This window comes from Malania oleifera, chromosome 7, assembly GCF_029873635.1.
Source record: "Malania oleifera isolate guangnan ecotype guangnan chromosome 7, ASM2987363v1, whole genome shotgun sequence".
NCBI lineage: Eukaryota > Viridiplantae > Streptophyta > Magnoliopsida > Santalales > Ximeniaceae > Malania > Malania oleifera.
In genome coordinates, this window is record NC_080423.1 from 16736212 (window position 1) to 16755164 (window position 18953).

The window sequence follows — 18953 nt, forward strand, 5'->3', positions numbered from 1 at the left end:
AATTTGTTGCTTGCAACATAACTTCTCTTAAATTGCACGAGATATGTGACTCATTGAAGCACAGTGCCCCCCCCCCTCCCCCCCCAAAAATGCTTTTGAAAATTCTTCATATTCTGTCCTTGAGTTTGCCTTAGAGTGTGTTGACTTTTTGAGTTCGATTCCTGTTTTGATTCTGAAAAAACACATATTTCTTATGTGTATATTTAGCATGTAAACATGTCCATTAATTTAACACACACATAAGGCAACGGTGATGGAAGCTTGCAGGATTTAAAGACTATACGATCAAGCACATTCCGTGAAGTCGGAAGAGCAAAAAGACGAAGACATTTGTTTTTAATTTGTATATGCATTTATTTTTTTATCTTTGGTCTGTAATATTGCATGTATCTGCATGATGTGTTTGAATGCTCAGAACGACCGTAGATAGACCCTAGGGACCAGCACATCTCACCAAAAACCTTTTTTCTAAATAGACCAAAATCATACAAAGTTTTTGGAATAGCTTTAGGGTCAAAATCGGGGCTAGAACGAAACATCGGATTTTTCCGGTGTCTTCAAAAAGGACCTAGAAATGACCTTAGGACACTCACTTATGCATACCCATACTTGGTCATTTGAAATAGGGTGATCGTTGGCTCAAACAGGATTGAAATGCACAAGTTTTGCACTTTCGGTCGAGCGACTCTCATAGTTCATTTGTAGCCCGATTGACCAAACCTAGGTCCAGGTCAACGGTTGACCATGTCCCGGTCGACCGAACTCTTGTAGTTCAAATGACCCCGGTTGACCGAAACCTCCTGGGGTCAACATTTTGACCACTTGGTCGACCGAGCTAAAATTGCATACCAACTACCTGGTCGACCGAAAGTCCTCGGGAGATGCCCCAACAACCTGGTTGACCGAAAAAAATGTCCCGGTCGACCGAACCTCGCTGTTTTGAAAAATTCCCTTTTCCAGTCGACTGAACCTTTAGTTCATTTTCACCTTGGTCGACCGAACCGCGCTAATTTAGAAAAATCACCCTTCTTGGTCGACCGACCCTGAAGTTCAAAATTGGCTCGGTCGACTGAGCCATATGAACTTCGGTCGACCGAAAGACTTCTAGTCGACCGGTGGTCTCGGGTTGGAATATTTTTTAAGTGTTTAAAACGCCATTAAAACTTAATTAAACTTTTTCAAAATACCGAGCGTGTCCCCAATGGTCATATTTTTTACAAACTCTATAAATACTCCCTCATTACTCCAGATTAGCAACTTTGATTAGCTAAATTTCTCTCTCTAATCTTTTGGGCTATTTTTTATCAAAGTTCCTCCAAATTAATTTTTCATTGCAAAAATCTTTTCTTGGGGCAAAATATTTTAAACAAACCTCTCCAACTCTCTTCCACTCGTTCATCTCGAAATTACTCTTGAAGAGAGCATGTTTATTTTTGGGGCATTTATTTTCACATGCATACTCTCACTTATGCTTTATTTTTGAAAATCTTTTTGAGAGCATTGCTTTGGTTTCTCCTAATTATTTTCATGATAAATATTTTGGGAGAATTTATTTAGCGCACAAATATTTATCATGAGTTTAACTCCTAGATTCTCCAAGTAGTTTTTCATTTGCATAAATCTTTGTTTGGAGAACATAGTACACATTTATCACACATTTTATTTGTGCAAAAATCATTGAAAGAGAAAAACCCTAGGTTCTCCTATATTTTCATCGAAATACCTTTTTGGAGAAAATCTTTTATTAGGGTTTAAATATAGTTAAACACCCTTACTCCCTTGAGCATTATTTTATATCATTGGAGTGTATGTTTTTATGAGCTTAGCATGTACATCTCTGCTTGTATTTCAAAAGCATATTTTTATGTACAAAAATGGTTTTCATGTAACGGTTCGGTTCAGTCCGTTAATTGAACTGGGGAGTCTCAGCCCGCAAGTGAGACCGGTTCGGTTCAGCCCGGAATTGAACTAGGGAGTCTTAGCCTCGCAAGTGAGACTAGTTTGACTCAGCCTAGTAATTGAGTTGGGGTTTTCCTCGCCCCGTAAGGAGAGGATGTAAAAGGCTTTTGCTCCGCCCGGTTAAGTGAGCAGGTATAGTGGAATCCTTGGGGGTAAGCCCACGGTGGGGATGTAGGTTGGTTTTGGCCGAACCTTGATAACAAATCGTGTCTCTCTCTCCCTATCTCATTTAAGTTACTGCACTTTAAATTCAGTATGTGTGCCTATTTGTTTATTATTATATTCAGTTGCATGCACACATTTACATTGAATGAGATACACGTGTATGCATGAAATAAAAGCGTAATCATTTTACATACACGCGTTTAATATTGAACGGGATATGATATGTGGTGAATCGGCGAAATGTTTTAAATTAGCCGAAAAGTTTTAAATGCCCAATTCACCCCCCTCTTGGGATCACACCAATTCCAATAGAGTGGACTGAAAATTGTTCATTTGCCTCTTCAATGCACACACTAATTTTTATTTTTTCATGTGGATTATGATTTTTGCATTGAGTTTTGAAAAATTCTTCATTCTAATGGCTTGATCTTATCTCTTTTCTTGGAGTGGAAAAGAAGCTTTGCTATGCCTCCTCGACTTTGACACCCTGCTAACACATGCATGCATGCTCCCATGGGCATGCAGCTTTTAAAAATTGCCGTTTTGATTTAACTTGGGCAATTATTTTGAACATGGTTGTCTATGATTGTCAAAAGTCCTTGATTCAAATTTTGTTGATTAATTGTCAGTATTGAGTTCAAACAAATGCCACTGTCCTCCATTGTGATCCTCATTTCTGCAAACAAAATATTTATATTAACATGAGAAAGTTTGGAATTAATGGGACATTAAAATAATAAGGTGCTTTTGCAGAATTAATCAGAACCTTTATATCTGTGCAGCATCCTGGAAATATTGCTGTTGATGATGTTAATGGCGGAAGACTTATCTTTTATGATTTTGGAATGATGGGAAGGTATTTCCCAGGTTATTCCATTTTCTTGAATTTCTTTAAATATTGTGATAATTATTTACAAATAAATAGTGCCTTGGCAACCTGCAGCATCAGTTCAAACATCAGAGAGGGCTTACTTGAAACATTTTATGGAGTTTATGAAAAGGATGCAGATAAGGTAATTTTTCTCTCAGGACGGTGGTCAGCAGTTGTATCTAGATTTCATATGCTACTGTTATGGAGCACTTGTGTTACAGAACCACAGTTGTGTGACAATAAATTCCTCTGTGCTTTCCACGTAATAGTTTATAGTTGTGATGTATGTATTGATGGCCTCTCATCTTTTAATGCAGGTTGTTCGGGCAATGATTCAAATGGGTGTTCTTGTCCCCACTGGAGATTTGACAGCTGTCAGGCGAACAGCGCTGTTCTTCCTTAATAGGTGCCTCCCGTATGCAGTGTTTAATGACAGATTAAGATGAACATTTCCCTTGGGTTCCCTAATCAGAAATCAGTCATAATTATCCAATGCTAATGGGCTTATATGTTCTTTTTGGGCACTCTTTTGTCGCCGTCCAATCTTAAAAGGGGTTGGAATATTGTAGTTATTTGTTCTGTAGAGATGCCTTAATTCTCCATATTTCTTACTTTTCTAGCCTTTAATGGAATTTCTGTAATTTTTTTTACCTGAAAGGACAGGCTTGTTTATATGTTAATTTACCTACTTCAAATTTAGATTAAAAATTCATGAATTGAAGTCTTAGGACTGCTGGTAGTAGAATTTATAATTTCAAGAGAGTTTAATGCTAGTTCTCTGGATGATATTACTATATAGGAAAGTATGGTTGTAGTTTCAGAGAAAATTCACTTTAGTTTAGTATTTGTAGTATTACTTATGTTATAATCTTGAGTAGTGATGACAACCTGGAATCCAACTTGCATTACTGTAAATTGGAGTATGACATCCAGCTATTTAGATTATATGAGTTGTGTTAAGGCTTCATATACAGCGTGTTTAAACTTTTAGGTAAAGTGGTAATCTAACAAGTAGTTTTGTTTTAAGTGAACTTTGTCTTTGTTGATAAGCAATGTTGCTATGTTGCTCATTGACATTGCAAGAAACTGGAAATGTAGATAATTAATATATGTAAATGAAGGGGAAACAGCTATCATTATGATTGATTATTGTTGCGGTTGAACACTGGCAGCTTTGAAGAGCGCCTTGCTGCTCAAAGAAAAGAAAGGGAAATGGCAACAGCAGAACTTGGTTTTAAAAAACCACTGAGCAGGGAAGAAAGAATTGAGAAAAGGAAGCAACGTCTGGCAGCAATTGGTAATTCTCTTTATTTGCCTTTGTCTCAGGCTATACACTTGTTGAGGCAATTACTTAAGTTGATCAATGGAATCTTGAGATTATTTGGCAAAATGCTTGGTCTTTTACCAAAAAATGAATAGCTTTGGCTGACTTGGAAGCTGAGATGTGTCATTTGATGAAGAGAACTGGGGCATTATTGGGGAAGTGAGCGTGCTTTTCACCTTGAAAGACATATTCATGCTGCTTAGGCAACTATTTTTGGCTTCTGTATATTCATGTTTGCGAACAGTTTATTTAGAGAGTTCGATATTTCTATTGATATCAGGAGTTTAAACTATTAAGCCTGAATGATGGGCATTAAAACTTGTTTTTTCTTTAGATCAGTTTTAGTCTTTTTGAAGTTTGTTATGGTGTGATGTTTGGCTTAGGCAATCAGTTTCTTTTGAAGTATGACCTGTACTGGACTTATACTTGTTAGCCTCATCTCTCATATCAGATGCTTGTGCAACTATTCTATTTTGGGCTCAATGATGCATTATCTTGGTTTGGTCTTTTCTCCACATCTATTGAGCATTCGATTATTCATATTCATCACTTTTACATTCTCTTAATAGGGGAAGATCTATTAGCCATTGCAGCTGATCAACCATTCCGATTTCCTGCTACATTCACATTTGTTGTTAGAGCTTTTTCAGGTATTGTATTATAAATATGTTATTGTAAGTTTGTTGCTATGTGCTGCTTCTGCAACATAAACCTGAATCATAATCTATCATCTTTGCAGTGTTGGATGGAATTGGGAAGGGCCTTGACCCTCGATTTGATATTACTGAGATTGCCAAACCGTGAGTCTGGTTTAATTTGCTACTATTTTTACTCACACACATGTGCACATAATTTATATAAACTTATATGAATTTTTCTTTATCTGCTGTATCTCTGAGATTCACTGCATGTCTCATCTTGCAGCTATGCACTGGAATTGCTAAGGTTTCGTGAAGCTGGTGTTGAAGTTATTTTAAAGGCAGGCATTTTCAAATATTGTTGATTTTAGTAGATCTAGTTGCATGATTTTGTCTTTCCATTGTTACTATTGTAAATTTCAGGACTTTAAAAATAGATGGGACCGGCAGTCCCGTGCATTCTACAACTTATTTAGACAGGCTGACAGAGTTGAAAAACTTGCTGAAGTTATACAACGCTTGGTAATGAGTCCCCCCTCCCCTCTCTAATCTGATTGGTTAAAATTGTTGCTGTGCCATATCAAGCACGATGAGTGTAGAGCAATCTTTCTTTATCCCATTCAATTCTCTTTTACAGGAGCAAGGTGATTTGAAACTCCGAGTTCGAACTCTGGAGTCTGAAAGGGCTTTCCAACGCGTCGCTGCTGTTCAGAGCACGGTGGGAAATGTGAGTTGGGCTTGCTTGAAATCTCATGGAATGCCACAAGTCTTTGTTAACTGATTCCTTGAGAATTATTCCACCAAATTATGATTCATAACAGTTGCACATAATTTTGTATGTTCTTTTGTTATCAAATATGTTTTTTTTCTTAAAAATGAGACTTGATGCTTTTTTGATTGACAAACATGATTTTGTTATTTATGAGGAGAAAATTTGGCAGCAAATAGAAATTGATTTCTTCAAAGTGTTTATTCTTTAGTGTTTTGGTCCAAATGAGCTTTGCTTACCTGGAAATTTTAGTTGGCATTACCAAACACTCATAATTTGACATACTTATATTTTCATTTAGTTGTATTCTTAATTGTAGTAATTTTACTTAATAATTTTCCTCTTGCATGCAACTAGCCTGCAAATATTTTGTAAACAACTTGAAAAAAAAAAATGCAAAATGTAAGACGTGCCACCCCCCTTTGTTCAATCTACAATGTTTGGAAAGTTCTATCGGAGAGGAGAAACCTCTTCCTGTAGCATTGTTCTTTTCTTACATTTTCAAATAAAAAGAATCTGTGTGTGTGTGTGTGTGTTTGTGTAGCTCTTATTTTCAACTATTATATAACTAAATATATTATTCAACATGCCAATCTTTTGTTGACTAATCAACAGGTGGTAGTTGCTGGAAGTCTAATAAACCTTGCAACAGTTTTGTATATCCATTCAATTCAGGTAAGCTATCCATTTTAATCTCTGCATGTTACGGCTTCATATTTTTTTGTCCTCAACTTTGATGTGGTGAAACATACTGATTTCTTTTTCTTTAGGTGCCTGCGATTGTTGCATATGCGTTTTGTGCCTTTTTTGGAGTTCAAGTTCTCTTTGGCATTCTTAAGGTCAAAAAGTTAGATCAACAGGAGAGGTTGATAACAGGAACTGCATAAATGGAGGTGAGTGTATCTCGCTAATTTTTTTTTTTTACTTATTTTTTGCCATTAGCAAATCATGTTTAGTTCATGAGAGTAAACAAGGGCAAAGCCATATTGAGATTTCTCAATTCTTCGGAGTAGAAATGGCCAAGCTTGGGATTTTTTATTCAGAAGTAATGGACACTAAAAATCAAAATTCTATTTTATTATATCTATTGAGGCCTCCTAATCTTTAACAACTTAGGGGTTAATTGATAGCATTGAAGCAAAAACTAAAAGCTAAAACCATAAATTGATAACTTGTGTTTAATGTTCCTTGAGCTAAAAAAAAATAAAAACTTAAGTGAATGACTGCTCATTTTGTCCTTGGATCAAATATTTATTAAAAAATATAATTACAATAATGAAAATGTAAATTAATATATATTTAAAAATTAAAATAAAAAATAAAATTAATTATAATCAATGAATTAATTATTGTATTTTTAACTCACCTTTTAGTGCTCCAAGAGCAATCCTATTGTGTATGAAGGTTGAAAAATAGTGAAAATAGTTTTTGGATGACTTATTTTTTTCCAAAATTTTATAAACTTGATGGAAATTTTATGTTGAATTTATATAAAAATTTTATTTTAATATTTTTTGTTAAAAATTGTGTAGAAAATGATTTAATCTACAAAAGGGAATTCTGTTTATGTGTCAGCAGGTTGTGAGAACAACAGGACCATAAAATCTGATTTCAATTTTTGCTAGAACAACTGATAAGAAACTGAAGACTTGCAGTGCGCACACATGTATTGTTTATACTTGTTTCTTCAGTATGCTGCAATGAAAGCTGAAAACTGAAAACAGAAATGATACCGAAGAACCCCTTAGTCACACATCTTGTTTCAAATGGTTGAAAGGATTGCATTATTAACCGCATTCATTCCTATAGGCAAAAAAAAAAAAAAAAGTGAAATGGTGAAGACAATGTTGAAAATAATAAATATATTCATAAATATTTGAAAGCACCAGAATATATATATATATAGTTTCAAATGGTTGAAAGGATTGCGTTAGTAAACGCACCCATTCCTATAGGCCAAAAAAAAAAAAAAGAAACGGCAAAGTCAATGTTAAATATAATAAATATATTGATAAATATTTGAAAGCATCAGAATATATATATATATATATATATATATATATATATATATATATGATGAATGTGTGGTAACATTTTTAAAAAAGGATATGAATGTATAATTACATGATGATTCTGAACTCTGGCAACATGGGCAATACTTACAAATTCCAGTTTTTTGATTGTTTCAATTCTTTTAGGAAGCATAGTGTTAAAATTGCAATCTGGATAATAAATATATTGATAAATATTTGAAAGCATCAGAATATATATATATATATATTCTGATGCTTTCAAATATTTATCTATATATATATATATATATGATGAATGTGTGGTAACATTTTTAAAAGAGGATATGAATGTATAATTACATGATGATTCTGAACTCTGGCAACATGGGCAATACTTACAAATTCCAGTTTTTTGATTGTTTCAATTCGTTTAGGAAGCATAGTGTTAAAATTGCAATCCGGATTGTATGATTGTGCAATTCTACTTTACCAAATGATCCCAATTCTATATGGAATTGGAAATTTGTAGGATTGGGAGTATGAGCATACTAGGATTGGTAGGATTGTACAGCACTTCACATTTTTAAACTTTTAGTGAATTACCGTGCTTTAGGCTTGGTGTTTGTCCTGTATAACTTGTGTGAGGAATAGATAACTTAGAAGTGATTTGCTTTGTCTAATAGTAACAAAATAATGGGCTGCCAAAAAAAAGGGTAATGTTCATTTAGTAATTGTAATTGATTCAAATTTCCAGCCTCAGTACTTTGGTGGAGGATGAGCAGAGTAGCACATATTTAATTCACTTATGCATTTGATGATAATAATGATGGTGGTGATGATGATTTTGATGAGCTTGATGAAGCCTTCCGTGATCTCGATAATAATGATGAACCAAATAGTGGCTTGAGTGTTGACACTAATAGTAATGAGATAGCTTTTGGCTTTTAATTATTTGTTTCCTGTATATAGGAGATGTTCATGTTGTATAGTAGTTGAGTTATATATATATATATATGTTCCTATAAGTATTTATTCATTTTTTCATTATAAGTTGGCTTGACTAAATTACAACATTTTGAAAACTTGATATTTATGTTATGTGAGAGCTCTACCATATAAGCTACTTGTTATTTTCCTAGACTCAAAACACTTACTAGACAATTTATCAGGTTTTTTTTTTTTAAATTTATTAAAAATAACATGTAGATGCATTTTAATATATATATTTTATATCCTTAGTAGAATCTTATGATCGTCAATCCGATCTTGTCGATCCCCGTTTAGAATCCCGATTTTAACAACCTTGTTAGGAAGACTATCAACTCAGGAAAACAAGTTGAGGTGTGTCAATTTAGAAGTGGCTTTGTTTCTCATGCAAGCCCCTGGGCTACTCTACTCCACGTGCTCTCTCTCTCTCTCTCTCTCTCTCTCTCATGGTTTGAAATCGCGGTTGTCGGTAACGTCGCGTAACTGTCGCGGGAGACGCGGGTGTTACGTAACGGGGATCGGGCGTAATGGTCGTGAATTTTTTTCACGCATGTACAACCATGCCAAAATTGAAAAATAATCATGAAATCCATTAATACATGATTTTTAATGAATTTTAAAGGCCTTCATTCAACTTACAAATGTTTTTTAATAGGCATTATGATTTTTATATTAATTTTAGTGTGCTGTTTACAAAAAAAACATTTTTTTTTTATAGTTTACATTACTTTAATGAGTAAAAAATGTAGAAATGTAATTAAAATGAAGAATCAATTAATTAAAGACATAAAGTTACTAAAAATGAGTCAATAGACTCAATATTCAATATACGCAATACACATACATGAATTTGAAAAGTGATTGGTATCAAATATCAATAAATAGTTGAAAATACTTGAATACAATATTACAAATTTATAACATAACACATGTCATTACCAAAAAGAATGACGTGGAGGGTCTTCATAATTTGCATCTGTATCTCGAGATTGGGATTGGAAATTATCTCCCCATCATTGTGGAAATACATAGCTGAATGAACCCAAGTTTGCGTCATTTCGTTGTTGCTCCTCAAAATGTACTGGTGGTGAAAATCCAATTGATATAGGAAGTGCATAATCTCCTCTTTGATCATATCCTGAATAATGTCCATTAGTTGGGGCTGGTGCTGGCTCTGGGTAGTGTGTAGAAGAGGACTCACTATGAGATGATGGATATGCTGGATGAGATCCATATGATTGTGATGATGAATCATCTAAACCGAAGTCGCCAAAACTACGAACCACACCATATGAATCTTCAGCAGAATCATAATCTCGTTGTTGGCTACTCCTTCTCCTGAGTTGTGAAGATTGGTAACTTGGAGGAATACCCAAGTCATAATTTTCAGGTATATCAAGTAGTCCATAATGACTTTAAGAATATGTTTTCACTACAAATGATTTCCCTGTATCATACCCATAACCATATTCTGCACCGCCGCCACCACCATCACCCCTAACCCCAGTCCCAGCACTACTAAGTCTACTACCACCATTATCATCATTTGTTGGGCTCAAACCAAGATTATCATCACTTTGTGTACGTTCAGGACTTGAACTTGAATCATGCACATTTATTGGTGGCTGATCATCTCCTTGTGCAGTACCAACGACCTCTTCATCTAACCAATTTGAGTTGTCCTGATCGTTGAGTAATGATGCCTCTCTTTCCTGTAACCATGGACTCGAATGATCATCTTCTTTGAAATTATAGTCCAAATTAATAGGGTTAAAGCTATTTTCAATGTCATGTTGGCTTTTTTTCATTGTATGTCTCAACTTTAACCTCATGTTGTAATGCATGAAAACAAGTTTTTGTAGTCTTATGTACTTTAGTCTATTTCTTGTTTTCGTATGGATGAGGCTAAAGGTGTTTCAATTACGTTCACAATTCGAAGCTGACGTGGTTTGACTAAGAACTCTAATTGCTATTTTTTGTAGCTTAGGATCACACATACCATAATGAATTCACCATTCGACTGCATAAATAATTGAAGAAAAACACATGTCAATATAGTGCATGTTTGAAAAGCCAAATTTGGACGTAAAAATGACAAATTAAATAGATCCATTCATCCATTATTTAGCCACATTTATTAGGATTTGTTTGTTTCACTATCCTTTGAGGTAGTGGAGTTTCAAATGTCTCTTGCCTATCCCGATATAGTAACAACTATTAAGCGAAGATTGTGAGGTATAATTAATTAATTAGATATATATTATAGAAAGTATGACAAAATGCTAAAATAATTCATTATTCAACATAACCAATACTTACTTGATTAATAGCTCGAATTTGAGTGTCTATATCGGACACTAGCTTGGTTATCACTTTTTTAACTCCATCCATAACTTCTCTAGCAACTTCAGAAGAGGGCGAGGCACCATACAGAAATTGGAGGTTCAAAAAGTATCCTAAAATTAAATTCACAAATATATTAATCAATATTCAATAATAGTGTATTAGTGTTGTAACTTTTAATGCAACTACAAATGATTTAAAAGTTGAAATAATAAGAAATTGCATTTTATCTACACTTACCAACTGCATGTAAGTCTTGATGCAATTGAAAACTCCACCGATGATCAATAATTTTCCAATAATCTTTGTAGAATCGGAAGTCTTTCTAAATTGCCAACTTTGCCCTATCAATTGCCTCATATATGAAACCCATAGTTGGTTTTTTATCACCATTAACCAATTTAAGAACTTTCACTAAGGTTTCTTGTACTTTATTGGAGGCCTTTTGCCAAAACTCTTTTCCTAAGATAATCTTCTTTGCATCATATGCTAGGCCAGATTTTGCCATTCCAAACTTTGATTTTTTCCAAGCATCAGATGCGAACATTTCCCTTAATGCTTGTTTATGCCTAACAATGGTTTTCAAGGCAATAAAGTTGGTGGCAAATCGAGTTATGGTAGGACGAAGCAATTCTCGATTATTTGTGATTTTTTTCATGAAATTCACTATTCACGTGTAGTTGTAAATAAAAGAAGTTATTATTTTAACATTTTCTACGACCTTCGTCATATTACTTTTCTTACCAATGTCTTCAAGGATAAGGTCTATGCAATGAGCTGCACATGTTGTCTAGTAGAGATTGAGTCTCTTTGGCATTAATAATTTCCCTCTCGCCTTCATTGCAGCTTCATTATCATTACCACTTGGACAACCTTTTCCTCTCCAATTTCTTCAACCACCTCGTCCATTAATCTGAAATGAAATTATAGATTCAACAATTACTACTACTTAATTAAAAATATACAAGTTATCAAGTGGCTCAAGTAAATTAAAATTAGAAAATTACTTGAAATAATATTTAGTTGTTCGGCTCGGCACATCAGAGACATTAACTGACTTGTGGAAAATAGTGCCTCTATTGGAGTAAACTAAAAAGTTTATTATGTGTTTTCTTGTGGGCCCTGACCAACCATAAAATATATTGGTTACACCTCTCTCATTCCAAATACCAGCAAAAGAAGATATATAAGTTTTTATTTCCTGATACTCTTGTCTAAATATATTTCAGAGACCACATAGGGTGATGGACCCTTCACCCCCTTTCCAAACTCTGCAACAACATCAAGCATCGGCTGCAAAAAAGGAGAGTCAATTACGTTCGCTGGAATTCGATTATAAATTAGGAATTTGCTCACTACTTTTCCTAATTTACTTCTTAAACCCTTTAGAATTTTTGTATTTATTTTTGGTTGTTTGGCACTCCTACTTCTTTCTAGAGTAGGATCCATCGCTTGTAATCTAGCTTCATGGGCATTAGGAATAATCCATTGTTGGCCACTGTCTCCAGCTTCTCAAACACTCTGTGACCGAGCTCTGCCAAAACCACCGGCACTGCCACTACTAGAGCCACCGCCTTATTCATAATAATTACCACTTCCACCAGTTCTTGCCCTAAATCTTTGCCTCTCTTCCCATTCTTGTTGTGCTCCTATGCTTTCTTGTCGAGCAAATCTCATTATTTCCTCATTTGAATCTTCTTCGTCGCTCAAATTTTCAAAATCTCCTATAATTTGAGCTTGTACTTCATCTTGCCTTTTTTGTTTGTCTTTCTTCTTCTCTGCATATTGTTGTAGATGTTTCATCATTTCTTCTCTCACCTGCGTGTTTACATTTGGACACGAAGTCACCTAACTTTTTTTATGTGTCAAGTGTTGTTTCAATCGTGTAATTCCTTTTTTGATTGTCTTTCCACATAATTTATATAAGACAACATGTCTACTACCTTCCATTGGGGTAGCAAAATGCCAACCAATGTTTTCACTAGGTAGCTCTTCAATTCCTTGTCTATCACATGGCATATTGGTGCTTACAAAAAAAAGTTATCTTCCTTATACAATAAATTAAGAATAAAATGGTACATAATTAATTAATTAGTTAATTACATAACAATATTACATAAATGATGGATTAAATTTAAACTTCAAGTTACTATAAAAAATTTTAGTTGATTTATATATATAATACAATAGTTCATATTAAAATTTACAATTTAACAAAATAAATATGGAATTGTAAATCTTACAATTTAATTATTTAAATGGTAATATACTTGAACTTGAGTCATTTAAGAGTTGAGACTTGACTAATTGTGTGCAAATTAGAATTTATTATAAATTGTCAAGGTATGAAAAAAAATAAAATATGTAGAATATTAATTAATACTTTTTTACTAAATCTGTACTCTAAGTTTCTAAGTTCTAAGTTTTAGGTTCTAACTCTCTAAGAGTGTAAGTAACTATAAATTTTTTATTTTAAAAATTTTATACTAATTTTTTATTTTAATTAATAAATTGTACTTTACAATCATTACTAATTTACAATTGTTAATTTATATTCTAATTAAATAATGAATAAACTAAATCTATATACTAATTATATTTATAAACTGAAATTATAAAACAAACTGAAATTTACAATTTATATACTAATTAAATAAACTGAAATTTACAATTTATATAAAGTATAAATTGACATTATAAAACAAAAGTGAAGAGTGAAGAAGCAAGTTACCCACTGCGAGTTACCACTTACCCACTCACAACTCCCACAGAAGCTGCAAGCTTGCGAGAGAGCTGCCGCAGCTGCAACCTGCAAGCTTCCAAATTTTGGAGGAATCGAAGGCTTCGAATGGAGGAATCGAAGGCTTCGAAGATTTGAAGCTGATTTTTGGGGATTTTAGGGCTTCTTATGCTGGACGAAGGAGACGAATAACGAAGGACTGAGGGAGATGAAGCTGATTTTGGGGATTTTAGGGATTTTGAACCTTCATATCAGTAGATCAAAGTTGTACGAAGGAGATGAAGACTCGAAGAGTGATTTGAGTGAAGAGGGAACTCAGCTTGACAGATCTAAGGGTTCGAAGGCTCGAAGCTGCTTTTCGGTTCTTCGGAGTCTTCACATTACGAGATCAGACGAAGGAGAGAGTTGAGACGCACAAAATGGAGCAGATTCGAGGAGATAAGGTACGCTGTAAAGGGCTGTCGGCTGTAACGTGCCATAACGTTAGTGTAACGGCCGTTGCAGGCCAATACGTTTCCGTAAGGGCCGTTACCCCTGTGAATTTTTTGCTCACCGCTAATGCGTCCAGTAACGGTATCCACCACTTGTTTTTTCGTTACATAACGACCGTTATTTAATAACATGGTCTCTCTCTCTCTCTCTCTCTCTCTCTCTCTCTCTCTCACACACACACACACACACACACACACTCACACACACATCCAAACAGACCCCAATTGAAAATCCACATACCTATAACCAAAATAACCATAACCTTATTTATTTCCTTTCTCTTCTCTACCTATCCTCTCCGCCAAAAGCCAAATGCCAAACCCATCTCTCTCTCTCTCTCTCTCTCTCACACATCCACCATGCAAAGAACTTTTTTCCTTCAACTACTACATATCTTGCAGTTGGCATACATGCTTAAAAGCTGATGATCAAGCATGAAGGAGGAAGAGTTGTAGCCTGAGAGGATTTAATGATTTGTTGGCCTTTGAAGCTTGGACAGAAGCCAAGTAGGAAGCTGAATTTGAACTTGGAAGGTGAATGGACTTCTCCAGTGAAGCAGGTTGGGAGGGCTAGTGGGCAAGGATGGGGATTAGCTAGTTACGTTTGTTCTAGGGCTTTGAATCAGCGAGGATCTTGACAATAGCTGATTTACAGCTGCACCCTCTCTGGAATAGGAAAGAATCACCTAGACTAATTGCATAGATTACCTAGATTAATTGCACATAATCACCTAGACTAATTACACATATTTTGGTCCATTATTTCAACACTCCCCCTCAAGTTGGTGCATAGATGTCGCACATACCCAACTTGTTCACAAACTAGACGAATACCCGATTTGAAACTGCTTTGGTGAGAATATCGGCCAACTGATCTTCCGATTGAATTTTCAATAGCTCCATGATTTTTTCTTCCAACTTCTCCTTAATGAAGAATCTATCCACCTCCACGTGTTTCGTGTGATCATGCTGTATCGGATTATGAGCAATGTCACATGGTACTTTATTGTCGCAATACAGTTGGATAGGTTTTGGTGAATATCCCAAATCTTTGAGGAGAAGTCGTAGCCATAATGCTTCACAAATTCCGAGTGCCATTCCTCTAAACTCAGCTTTGGCACTTGAACGTGCGACAACATATTGTTTCTTGCTTTTCCACGTAATAAGGTTACCTCCAACGAAGGTGAAATATCCTGAAGTAGATCATTTGTCATCTATTGCTCTAGCCCAATCGACATCAATATATGCATCTATACTTTGATAGTCTACATTTTTTGTGATTAAAATTCCCTTTCCAGGAGCAGCCCTTAAATACCTCAAGATTCACATAACTGCATTCATATGTTTTTCTTTTGGATTTTGCATTAACTGGGTAACGATACTTAATATATATAGACGAGATTAGGCCTAGTGTGTGCTAAGTACATCAACCTTCCTACCAATCTCTGGTGTCTTCCTTTATTAACAAGTACTTGATTAGGCTCAAAGCTTAACTTCAAGCCTTCTTCCACAGGTGTATCAACTGGTTGACATGCTGACATACGAGTTTCTTGTAGCAAGTCTAAAGTGTATTTTCTCTGTGAGAGAAAAATACCTTTATCAGATCGGGATACTTCAATTCCAAGGAAATATTTCAAGGGGCCAAGATATTTTATTTTGAATTTGCTAGACAAGTAATTTTGCAAGTTCTTCCTTTCTTCAGGATCATTTCCTATGACCACCATGTCATCCACATGGACAATGAGTGCAGTGATTTTATTTTACCACTTCTTTAGGAATAAAGTGTGGTATGAATTACTCTAATGATAGCCAAAAATTCTCATAGACTTTGTGAACCTTCCAAACCATGCTCTTGGAGATTGTTTTAGCTTGTATAGTAATTTCTTCAATTTGGACGCCTTTTGACTATGTATTTCTAGTATCATGCACCCTGGTGGAAGATCCGTGTAGACTTCTTCAGACAGCTCGCCATGTAGGAAAACATTTTTTACATCAAATTGTTGTAATTGCCAATCCAGATTCGCAGCTAGAGGTGAGGACATGAACTGTATTGATCTTAGCTACAAGCGCAAAAGTTTCTGTATAATCAACTCCATATGTCTGGGTTTATCCCTTTGCCACGAGCCTTGCTTTAAATCGCTCAATTAAGCCATTTGCTTTGTGTTTCACAGTAAAAATCCATCGACACCCAACAAGTTTCATTTTTAGCAAGGACTCCACCTCTTCATTCATAGCTTCTTTCCACCTTGGGTCAGTTAAGGCTTCCTGCACACTGTTAGAAATAGATATAGTAGATAATTGATTTAAAAATGACTGATTTGATTTCGACAGATGATGGTTAGACATATAAGAGCTCGTAGGGTTAACTTTACTAGAAAGTTCGGGTTCATATGTGGGTTTAGGACTACCTCTAGTTTGACGTTGTTGCAACTCTTTTCTCACAAGTTTGGTTACAAGATAAGGATCCTCGGCAGGTGATGGGTGTGGTGATGTTTCAGCTTTTTGGGGCGTGAGAGCCTTGTATGAAGGTGCTTTAGCTGAGTGTGTATCACCACTTTGATCCAAATGTATACCACTTAGTTCCAATTCATCACTCACTTCATGATTTTTCGTGGATAGTATATCAGTGTTCTTACTAGCATCAAAGGTGGTAGCTATACCTTCATCATAGTCTAGAGTCTGAACTTCCTTCGGATGCTCCCCTTAAAGATCAGACTCAGAGGGACAATACATGGAGGCTTCATGGAACACAACATCCAAGGTAACAAACATGCGGTGTGTAGGAGGATGATAGCAATGATACCCCTTTTGATGTCGAGCATATCCAAGGAACACACATTGCAGTGCTCGAGGTTGCAACTTGTTGCGCCAATGTGTGTGAAGATGGACGAAAGCCACATAGCCAAAAACATGGGGAGGTAAGTTTTGGAGAGCTGGAGCAACAATAGCTTCAGCAAGTTCCTGGGATGGTGTGCGAAAATCAATGGTACTGGATGGTACCCTATTAAGTAAATATGCCGAGGATATCAGCGCTTCTCCCCAGTAAGAAGCACGAACAACTTCCAACAAATGATGGTTTTTTTGCTCAGCTACCCCATTTTGCCAAGTTGTGTGGGGACAGTTGTTTTGGTGGATAATACCTTGGGACTTCAAGAATTGCTGAAATTCAGAACTCATATATTCCCGCCATTATCACTGCGAAGAACTCTAGGTTGAGCATTGTACTATGTGCGTATCATTTTATGAAATTTTGAAACAGCAAGTTCACTTCACTTTTTTTCTTCATCAAAATACCCAGGTTGATCTTGTACAGTCATTAATAAAAGTAACAAACCACTGTGAACTACTCAACGTGGGAACATGTGATATACCCCAAACATCAGAATGTATGGCCGTAAAAGGAACTATACTTGTATTCAAACTTAATGGGAATGAAGTATGATGACTTTTTGCAAGTTCACATGCATTACACTGAAAATAAGAAACACTACATCGTGCAAATAAACAAGGAAATAATTTTTTTCAAGTAACCGAAAGATGCATGTCCCTGATGTCGATGCATGCCAGAGCAAGATTTCAGATCTGTCCTCCCCTTGCGAACTATCCATAGACAAGACTTGATACGATTTATTTGAGCTGTTCCGCACCAAGTCGAGATAATACAACTTCCCACGTTTAATATTACACCCAATCATTTGCCTTGTTTGGATGTCCTTGAACACACAAAAGTCAGGCCAAAAAATAGCAACACAAGATAGGGCAATGGTTATTTGTGAGACTAACAACATGTTATAGTTTAAAGAAGGAACAACTAAGACATAATCTAACTATAAAGTTTCAGTAAGGGTCACGGATCCTTCCCCAATAACGGTGGTGTTCCATTAGCAGTAGCACTCGAATCAATTATCCATGTACTATTAGAAACAGGTGTAGAGATAACGGAAGCCTTACTAGTCGGAGTTGTAGTCATGGCGTGAGCGGAAGCAGTGTCAGTAGCATCATTCTCCTCTTTGGTTTCAACAACAGACGTGGTAGAGGTGGGCCTCCTAGAATTTTTCCGGCAGGAATCACGATTGTGATCCCACGATTCTGGATACTTGACAAGTTCAAAGCACATACTTTTGGTATGGCTGGTCCGATCACAATGAGTACATTTGTTTGAATTTTTGTTTGCACCATTTTTCTGATGACTCAACTTTGATCGGTCTGGCGGGTTTTGAGAGGTCCGGTTGTGTGTCACCATTGTTGAGGTGTCAAGGTCTTTAGAGTCGCCATTCATCATTGTGCGGCGGATAGCTTCACAATGAATCAAGGCATAACATTCCTTGGGTTCAGGAATAGGGTCCTTTTGCAAAATTTCATCACAGATTTGTTTGAAATCTCCATCTAATCCAGCAAGGAAAATGTGCACCTGTTGACGTTGCACTGATTTGAGATAAGCTTCAACATCTTTCTCATTCTCCATGATCACTGTATCATGGTGATCTGATTCACTGAAAATTTTGGTCAATTCTCCATAATTCACAGAAATTGCTCTGTCCTTTTGTTTGGCAGAGAAAGTTTTTTGGTTCAAGGCATATACTTGCAACTCATTTGATCCATCATAGAAAGCCTTAGAGCTTTCCGAATATCACGAGTCGTAGGCAAGCAAAGG

At 35.6% G+C, this 18953-nt stretch overlaps 1 protein-coding gene across 1 annotated transcript in view; it reads left to right on the plus strand.

Annotated features, from left to right (window-relative positions):
* The window catches only part of LOC131160603 (protein ACTIVITY OF BC1 COMPLEX KINASE 8, chloroplastic), a 71640-nt gene that overhangs the window by 43530 nt on the left and 9157 nt on the right, over nucleotides 1–18953 (plus strand). The window contains exons 10-20 of the mRNA XM_058116437.1: nucleotides 2907–2980; nucleotides 3068–3137; nucleotides 3313–3401; nucleotides 4168–4292; nucleotides 4889–4969; nucleotides 5059–5119; nucleotides 5244–5298; nucleotides 5381–5479; nucleotides 5595–5684; nucleotides 6342–6401; nucleotides 6497–6619. Of these exons, the coding sequence (XP_057972420.1) occupies nucleotides 2907–2980; nucleotides 3068–3137; nucleotides 3313–3401; nucleotides 4168–4292; nucleotides 4889–4969; nucleotides 5059–5119; nucleotides 5244–5298; nucleotides 5381–5479; nucleotides 5595–5684; nucleotides 6342–6401; nucleotides 6497–6613 (921 nt within the window). The 3' untranslated portion in view covers nucleotides 6614–6619. The remainder of the gene's footprint in view (nucleotides 1–2906; nucleotides 2981–3067; nucleotides 3138–3312; nucleotides 3402–4167; nucleotides 4293–4888; nucleotides 4970–5058; nucleotides 5120–5243; nucleotides 5299–5380; nucleotides 5480–5594; nucleotides 5685–6341; nucleotides 6402–6496; nucleotides 6620–18953) is intronic.